At 45.3% G+C, this 9935-nt stretch overlaps 1 protein-coding gene across 1 annotated transcript; it reads left to right on the forward strand.

Moving 5' to 3' along the window:
• Nucleotides 1-3783: 3783 nt before the first annotated feature.
• Nucleotides 3784-5385, forward strand: LOC124656078 (3-phosphoshikimate 1-carboxyvinyltransferase, chloroplastic-like). The gene is made up of 4 exons (XM_047194887.1): nt 3784-3886; nt 4500-4744; nt 4838-4991; nt 5224-5385. The coding sequence occupies exons 2-4, from the start codon at nt 4548-4550 to the stop codon at nt 5383-5385; spliced, it is 513 nt and encodes a 170-aa protein (XP_047050843.1). The 5' UTR covers nt 3784-3886; nt 4500-4547.
• Nucleotides 5386-9935: the final 4550 nt, after the last annotated feature.

Consider the following 9935-nt stretch of genomic DNA (forward strand, 5'->3'; position numbering starts at 1 on the left):
ACATCGACGGCACCACCCAGGCCGCTCCAACCGACGGCGCATGGATGGCGGAGGACTACACCGTGCTCAACGATCTGCACGCGGCCATCGACGAGGACGTCGCCGATATGGTCCTCGCCAGCAACCAGACAGCCCGCCAGGTCTGGCTGGCCATCTACGAGCTCTTCTCCGCCAACAAGGCCAGCAAGGCGATCTACCTCGACAACGACTTTCACCAGCTGGTCCAGGGCACGTCCTCCATCACCGAGTACTGCCGCCGCCAGAAGCAACTCTCCGACACCCTCGCTGACAATGACTCCCCGGTCTCAGCCCGCGCGCTTGTCCTCAACACCCTGCGCGGCCTCGGGCCTCGGTTCTCCTCCGCGGCTACCGTGATCTCCATGACGGACCCGCTGCCTACTTTCATCCGTGTTCGGAGCATGCTCCTCATGGAGGAGATGCAACAGGCCAACGCGGCTGCTAACGCCGCCTCCACTGCACTCGTCGCCCAGGCCATGCGCCCGGCGCCTCCTACTCCAACGTGCACGGGTGATACGTCCAAAACGTATCTACTTTCCCCGAACACTTTTGCTATTGTTTTGCCTCTAATTTGTGTATTTTGGATGCAACTAACACGGACTAACGCTGTTTTCAGCAGAATTGCTCCGGTGTCTCGTTTTTGTGCAGAAATCCAACTTTCAGGAAAATCCTCGGAATTTATGCGAAAGGTCCTATTTTCCCAGAATATTGACGGAGCCAGAAGGGCAAGCCAGGTGGGGGCCCGAGGGCCCCACACACTAGGCCGGCGCGGCCCAGGAGGGGGGCGCGCCGCCCTATTGTGTGGCCGCCTCGGCTGGCCCCCGACGCCCTCCTTCGGACTACTTATTGCCTTCGACCTAAAAACGCACGGGGGTTAGAGGAAATCGCTAGAAACCATCCAGTACGCCGCCACCGTCGCGAAACTCCGTCTCGGGACCAGAAACTCCGTTATGGCACTCCGCCGGGACGGGGAATTGGAGGAGATCATCGCCATCATCACCACCGACGCCTCTCCATCGACCAGCCATGTTTCCCCCATCCATGTGTGAGTAATTCCCCCGCTGTAGGATGAAGGGGATGGTAGGGATTGGATGAGATTGGTCATGTAATAGCATAAGATTGTTAGGGCATAGTGCCTAGTGTCCGTAATTGGTACTTTTATGATATTGTTGCAACTTGTTATGCTTAATGCTTGTCACTAGGGCCCGAGTGCCATGATTTCAGATCTGAACATGTTATCGATTCATGATGATATTCATTGCTTTATGATCTTACCTGCAAGTTGTATACACGTATTGCTGTCCGAACCCGAGGCCCCAAAGTGACAGAAATTGGGACAACCGAAGGGGATGGCGGTGATATGAGGATCACATGTGTTCACGGAGTGTTAATGCTTTGCTCCGGTGCTCTATTAAAAGGAGTGCCTTAATTTCCAGTAGATTCCCTAGAGGCCCGGCTGCCACCGGCTGGTAGGACAAAAGATGTTGTGCAAGTTTCTCATTGCGAGCACGTACGACTAAATATGGAACACGTGCCTATTGATTGATTAGTACTTGGACACCGTTTTATTATTATCTGCAAATGCCCTGCTTTGATTGTTACATGAGTTTCTCTCATCCATGCAACGCCCGTTCATCCATCCCTGTGCCTACAGTATTTTAATCCTGCTGTTTACTATAATCACTACTGCTGTCTTTGTTACTCTGTTGTTGTTATTTCACTACTGCTACTACTATAAAACTGTTACTACTGATAAACTCTTGCGAGAAAGTCTGTTTCCAGGTGCAGCTGAATTGACAACTCCGCTGCTAAGGCTTTCAAGTATTCTTTGTCTCCCCTTGTGTCGAATCAATAAATTGGGTTTTACTTCCCGCGAAGACTGTTGCGATCCCCTATACTTGTGGGTTATCAAGACTATTTTCTGGCGCCGTTGCCGGGGAGCATAGCTTTATTTGGAAGTTCACTTGGATTGATATTGTTCGCTGCAAATTCTCCATCATGGGTAAACCTCGCGATCCTAAAGTCGCCATATTACCATCCACTACAAGAAAAGGTACAACTCTGAGTACCTCTGCTGCCCTTGATTCACCATCTGTGATTGATAAACTTGTTTCACCACCACATGCTTCACATGCTGGTACTTCTGCTAGATCTGAAAATTCTTATAATATTGATGATGCTTCTGATGTGCTTGATGATAGTGGTTCATTGGGATCTTTTCTAGATGCTACAATTGCTAGGTCTAGACAAATTGAAAATGCTGGAACTCCTAATGAAAATGCTGCTACACTTGTTAATTCACCTGAGTCTGTTGAATACTCTAGTGATGATCTTGATGAGGATTATGTAGAACTTGATGATGATTTTATTGATAAATGCAATGCTACTACTGATGCAAGAAAAATTAAAAAGTTGCTTGCACAACATACTGTTAGATATAAACTGTCTCCTGATCCTAAATTTGCCACATCTCCTATAAACATTAAGGATAAAGATTATGATTTTTCTCTTGATTTGTCTCATATATCTATTGTTGAGAAAACGCCTTTTTGTGGTACTGAAAAAGAAAGTGCTGTAGAACACATGATTGAGTTATCTACTCTTAGTAGCTTGTTTTCTGATGATGTTAAGAAGCGTACTTATTTCGTTGCTAAAATTTTCCCTTTCTCATTAAAGGATGATGCTAAAGTTTGGTATAATAGTTTGCCACCTGATTCTATTAATAGTCCAAAAGAATTGCTTGATGTTTTCTTCCGGAAATACTTTCCTGCTAGTGCTCAACATATTGCTTTGCAGAGAATTTATAATTTTGATCAGGAAGATGGAGAGAAATTGCCTGAGGCTTGGGCTAGATTTTGCTCTCTTATTAGAGCTCGGCCTGACCATGATTTGGAAAAGCATGATTTACTTGATATATTTTATAGTGGACTAACCATTGAGTCTAGGGCATACCTGGATAGTTGTGCTGGTTGTGTTTTCAGGAAAAGAACTCCAGGCGACGCTGAAGAATTATTGGCGAGAATAGGCCGGAATCATGATGATTGGTCTACACCTGAACCAACCCCGACACCAATATTGAAGAAGAGGGGTATGATTAAATTAAATGATGAAGATATGAGGGAAGCCAAGAAATCTCTTAAAGAGAAGGGTATTAAATTCGAAGATGTGAAGAATTTACCTCCCATAGAAGATTCATGTAAGATCACTCCCCCTTCATCCATGATTGAGGTACACTCTCTTGAACGCTTTACTAGAGAAGATATTCCGTATTCAAAACCTCCTGCTTAGATGAGCAAAAGAAGCCTGGTGACCGGGTGTATACGTGAGCACGCGGCAGTTGAGTGACACGTGTCTAACGGCATCTGTTCTCTCCGTGAGGTGATGTACTACTAAAAAATTGTTTCACACGATTCCTTGGACCCTGTCCGTGCTCTTTTCCTCCATCTACTCCCAGTCTCCCACTCCGAGCCGCCCCCATCAGCGCAGAGGACTGGGGAGGCCGTGCTGCTCTCCGGCACGACATGGGCACCAACCCAACAACCCGCGCAATCCCGCCGCTCTCCTCCCTCCCACCAACCCGGTCACCACGACGCCATCGGCAATGGCGACCATGGCGCCGTCCAACGCGGCGGCGGCGGGCAGTGATGTCGCTCGACCGCGCCGCCGCCGCCCCGGCCTCCTCCGCCTTCTCTCGCCGCCTCCGGATGCCGGCGCGCCCGGCTCGCGGGATGCGTCTGCGGGGCCGCGGCGGGGCGGTGCTCTGGAGAAGGTCGTGCTGCAGCCCATCCGGGAGATCTCCGGCGCCGTGCAGCTGCCCGGCTCCAAGTCGCTCTCCAACCGGATCCTTCTCCTCTCCGCCTTGTCCGAGGTGAGAAAACAAGCAGACAAAGCCCCTCTCCCTACTTCTCCCCTTTGTGTGAATTGGGTGCCGAGATGGGATTTTAGGAGGGTTAGGTGCATCTTATCATGCTAGGTGCTCGTGAGATCATAAGATTTTTTTCTTTTTACTTAAAACGATCTAGCCATAGGATTTAGTTCAAGGTTACTCTTCTTAGTAGCCAATTCCTATGTTCGTTTATCGAATCGTTAGAATTATGTAGTTAGTTGGATCAATATTATATGAGGCCTTGGATGAGCAAAAGTCAGTTAATGGTAATTAGAATTATGTAGGACCTGGTGATCCTCTTATGTCAGTCTGATGGCTTCCTCATGAAAGTATTACGCTGCAACGCTGTCATGGACACCTAGTATTCATATACCTGCATTCAAGATGCACGACTTTCAAATCTTGTTATCGCTAAAGGTTTTCACAAGCTATAAGATCCTAAATCTAGGATCCCCTCCAGGGTTTATTCACTTTCCACTCATCGGAATATTATAGTGCAGCATGCCCTGTCAACTTATTTGCAGTACGAAGCAATTGAAACTGCTTTGCTTCGCTGTCATCTCTTGCTGATCATTAACTGGCTTTTGCTCATCAGGGAACAACGGTTGTGGATAACCTGTTGAACAGCGAGGATGTCCACTACATGCTCGAGGCCCTGGACGCGCTTGGGATCTCAGTGGAAGCAGACAAAGTTGCAAAAAGAGCTGTAGTCGTCGGCTGCGGCGGCAGGTTCCTGATTGAAAAGGATGCCAAGGAGGAAGTAAAGCTCTTCTTGGGCAACGCTGGAACTGCAATGCGGCCATTGACGGCAGCTGTAGTAGCTGCTGGTGGAAATGCGACGTATGTTTCTTTTTTTTATCCTTACGGGAATAAGTATGAGTTCCGTGGTTATGCTTTGAGACTGATGGTTTACATCTCTCTTCTGAACTTCAGTTATGTTCTTGATGGAGTACCAAGAATGATGGAGCGTCCTATCGGTGACTTAGGTGTCGGTTTGAAACAACTAGGTGCGAGTGTTGATTGTTTCCTCGGCACTGACTGCCCACCTGTTCGTATCAACGGCATTGGAGGGCTACCTGGTGGCAAGGTTAGCTTCATGAACTTCCATGTTATACGCTTTTGTACAAACATTTCACTTGTCTGGAGAAAAAACAAGATTACTGAGAGTAGTATGGTGCAATGCGACCACACAATAAATTTGAAATAGCCATAACCAATAGGCCCTATTTCGTATAAAACAGATATGCTGATTGTGTTGTGGTCTTAGATCACATGGGTCTATCATGAACTAGCACTTAACATTGAACCATATTCCACAGGTTAAGCTGTCACATGGCCGCGCCGGCTACCGCTGCCCGCAGGAGCCCTGGCCGGCGGGGAAATCGAGTAGGAGAAGAGCTCACTCATGCCGTCCGCCGACGCGGGCCAGCGACAGCATGGCGTCCCCATGGCCCCGCCGCCTCGTGACCCAGCCTTGGTGATATTGGTGGTTGCCGGTGGGGCACTCTCGACGTCTCCCGCCGATGGGGAGCACGGGGACCATCGCATCCGTCCCCGCCTAGCCCGCAAGGAGAGGAGTCACATCAATGGGAGGGGACAATCGCGTTTTGGAGGTGTCCCGCCCCTCGATTCATCTGGGAGGCGCGAGCTCAAGCACTCAAGCCGCTGGGGCCGGTAGCAGCGGAAGCGGCCGGTCGGAGCAGCACCGGCGACCGCTGGTAGCAGCGGCGGCGGCCGTTCGGAGCAGAACTGGAGATCGCTCGTAGCAGGGCCGGCGGTCGTTGGTATCAGCGGCGGCGGTGGTTCGAGCTGGGATCTCTTTGTTTCGATGGACTTTATGTGTGATTGGTCTTGGTCTCACATAATGGTCAATACAATAGAATTCAACGTTTTTCTGTGCTGAAGTGATGAACACCAAAACAATACTGATTTTCGTCTACTAATTCATGGAGAACCGATGGAATGCATGGAGAAAATCTTCAAACACTGTGCAGTGCGTACTAGCGAAATGGATCCAGCAATTGATCCAAGTGTATTTTGTTTTAATTCATTCCTGTTCGTGAGCAGACAGGCTCCAAATTGAGTCAACGTAAGCTCATTTGGTTGTTGCTACTCAAGCGGGTCCCACACACATTTGGTTGTTGCTACTCAAGCATGCATGCTAGCGACTGCTGGGCCTTACACGGAGCAAAAGTTGACAGAACCGTTAGTCGCCGTTTGTTGATAGCCTGAATCCAACGGTGGTGGACCAGATCCAACGGTGATGACCGCGTGCTCACGTATACACCCGGTCACAGAATCCACTCTCATGAGCAAAAGAATTTCAACATGAGAGTAGAGAATCATTTAATGGAAAATTCTCGAGCTATTGGTGAATTGCATGGTATTGTGGAGAGAACCTCCAATGATGTTAAGATGATTGTTAAACATTTCCAAATGGTTCAAACTCAAATTGATCAACTCACTAAAGTGCAAAATGACTTGTTAAAAGATAATTCTAAAGAAAAGCATGCTTATGAAGTAACAACTAGAGGCGGTGTTTCTACCCAGGATCCTCTATATCCTGAAGGGCATCCCAAAAGAGTTGAACAAGATTCTCAACGAGCTGAAACTAGTGCTCCATCTAAGAAAAAGAAAAAGAAACATAAAACTGTTGTAGAATCCTTTGAGCCTGTTAATGATCCTAATAGTATTTCTATTTCTGATGCTGAAACTGAAAGTGGTAATGAACATGATAAAGATAATGATAAGAATGATGCTTCTGATAAAGAAGAGGTTGAAGAAGAACCTGAAAAGCATGCTAAAAATAAAAAGTATACTAAAGAAGATTTTATTGCTAAGAAACATGGTAGTGAAAGGGAACCTTGGGTTCAAAAGCAAATGTCTTTTCCTGCTAAGAAACTAAAATCAAAGAAAGAAGAACACTATAATAAATTTTGTGATTGGATGAAACCTTTATTCCTGCAAATACCTTTGGTGATGCTATTAAATTGCCTCCTTATTCAAAGTATATGAAAGATATTGTGTCTAACAAAAGGAAAATTCATAATGAGGAGATTTCCACTATGCTTGCTAATTACTCTTTTAATGGTAAGGTTCCAAAGAAGCTTGGCGACCCAGGTATTCCGACTATTCCTTGTTCTATTAAGAATAATTATGTTAGAACTGCTCTATGTGATTTGGGAGCAGGTGTTAGTGTTATGCCTTTCTCTCTTTATAAGAGACTTTATTTGGATAAGCTGATACCGACTGATATATCTTTGCAAATGGCTGATAAATCTATTGCTATTCCTGTTGGTATATGTGAGGATGTTCCTGTTCAAGTTACTAATAACTGCTTGATATTAAGCGATTTTGTTGTGTTGGAAATGCCTGAAGATGATAATATGTCTATTATTCTTGGGAGACCTTTTCTTAACACCGCGAGGGCTGTTATTGATTGCAATAAAGGAAAAGTTACTTTCAATGTCGATGACAAGGAGCATACCGTTTATTTTCCCAAGAGGATTGAGAAAGCATGTGGAGTCAATACAATTTCTAATGTGAGAACTATCAAAGTGGGAACTATTGATTGTCCAATATATGAGCCTAAAGAAGAATATCAAACTCTTGTGATTTGATCCATATCAATTCAATACAAGGTAACATGATTGATTTGAGATTTAATTCTTCTTATGTTATGTAAAATTTATTTGGTGGCAAGACTTGATCAACCTTGTTAACAAATTCATTTTATATGCATAGAGGAACTAAACAACATCTCTTTCTTCCTCCACTTGATCTACTTGCTGTAGCACTTTTGTTTTTGCAAAGTTCTTTAGTTAATTAGAGATTTCAAAAATTTTCCTGCCCAGTAATAATAATTTTGACACCCAGAAATGTGCATTTTTCAAAGTTTTCACAAATTCACAAAAATTATACCATTGGTCCTATTTTTCGACGAGGCACACGGGAACACACAGGGATGACCAGTGGGGCACCCCAGGGTGGCACCCCACAGGCCGGCGCGGCCAAGGGGGGGGGGGCGCCACCCTGGCGTGTGGGCCCCTCCTTGCCCCACTACTTCATCTCTTTCTCCCATTCTCTTCTCTCCCCCAAAAAACTCGCACCAGGTTCCTCTCACTCGCGTTTCTGCTCAAGAGCTCAAGATTTCTCGATCTCTTTGCTCAGCCCAGATTTTTGTCTGAAATTTGGCACATTTGCTCTCCGGTATGTGACTCCTCCGATTATCCAAGTAGAATTTTGTTTGGTGGAGTATATCTTGAATATTTTGCTGATGTAGGTAACATGTTTAGTGAGCTTGCATGCTTGTTCTAAGTGGTAGAAACTAGTTTTGATGCATGATTAGTACTCTAGCAAGTTCCTATGGTAGTTTCCCTCAATTATATGTCACCAAATCAAATTTTAAATTGTTTGTTGAAAAATTTCAGAAAATGGAAGGGAGTAGGCACCAACTCAACCAACAAGAATTGGAGGTGCAACAGGTTATGAGAGTTCACCGCGAAGAAGGAGTATACCCCGCTTACTACCCGTGTGTGGATTTTATGAGAAGTGCAGGAATCTTGCAAGATGTTCAAAGTCTAATTTCTCGTGCAGGGTTGGATGATTTTGTTGTTGGTGAACCATGCCAATATGCAAAATTGACTATGTCTGTAGTGCAGGATTTTGAATTCAATTGGTCGCGATCTAACCCCATGGTTCGGTACAAAATTTATAATAAACTGTCAACTTGCCATTCGATGATTTTTGTGCAGCAATCAGAGTGCCGCAATGGGGATCATGCGAGAAGATAAGGGGATCGCCGCAAGAGCTCTTGAACCTCTTCAAGATGATTTGTCATGGAAGAAGCTACTCAGAGGATGGTGGTAAAATTAGTAGTATTCAACTCCCAGCTATTCGTTACTTTGCTTATTTCATCACCAAGTGCGTTCTTGCTAGAAAGAATGCAAGTAAGTTATCTATCCAGGATTTAGCCTTTCTAGCTGCTGCATTACAAGGTGATAGGACTTACAACTTGGGTGCTTTGATAGCTAATAGACTTGCTACTAACCGTGAGAAGGGAGGAATTTGTGGAGGTCTCATTGCCTCTCGTTTATTAGCTATGCATGGTGTAGAACCTCACCATCTTGATATTCAACTTCCCATAGAGAAACTTGACATAGTATCCATGATTAAACATGAATTTGTTTCTGATTCATCTAATTTGGGTAACCTGTTTTACAAGATAACATTTTACAAGAAAGCTTGGAGGATAACTAAGAAAGCTGAAAAATTAGTAGGATTGCCTGCACCTGTTCTATTTAACTTTGATTCTAGGAAGGATTGGTCAGTCACGGAAGGTGAACTGAATGCATACATAGAGGGAGATGGTGATGGCGTGTATTTCACACGTTCGTTGGGCAACCCCAAGAGGAAGGTATGATGCGCACAGCAGCAAGTTTTCCCTCAGAAAGAAACCAAGGTTTATCGAACCAGGAGGAGCCAAGAAGCACGTTGAAGGTTGATGGCGGCGGGATGTAGTGCGGCGCAACACCGCAGATTCCGGCGCCAACGTGGAACCCGCACAACACAACCAAAGTACTTTGCCCCAACGAAACAAGTGAGGTTGTCAATCTCACCGGCTTGCTGTAACAAAGGATTAACCGAATTGTGTGGAAGATGATTGTTTGCGAGAGAAAACAGTAAAAACAAGTATTGCAGCAGATTTGTATTTCAGTATTAAAGAATGGACCGGGGTCCACAGTTCACTAGAGGTGTCTCTCCCATAAGATAAAAGCATGTTGGGTGAACAAATTACAGTCGGGCAATTGACAAATAGAGAGAGCATAACAATGCACATACATGGCATGATAAGTATAGTGAGATTTAATTGGGCATTACGACAAAGTACATAGACCGCCATCCAACTGCATCTATGCCTAAAAAGTCCACCTTCAGGTTATCGTCCGAACCCCTTCCAGTATTAAGTTGCAGAGCAACAGACAATTGCATTAAGTATGGTGCGTAATGTAATCAACAACTACATCCTCGG

The sequence above is a fragment of the Lolium rigidum genome, chromosome 1 (assembly GCF_022539505.1).
Source record: "Lolium rigidum isolate FL_2022 chromosome 1, APGP_CSIRO_Lrig_0.1, whole genome shotgun sequence".
Lineage (NCBI taxonomy): Eukaryota > Viridiplantae > Streptophyta > Magnoliopsida > Poales > Poaceae > Lolium > Lolium rigidum.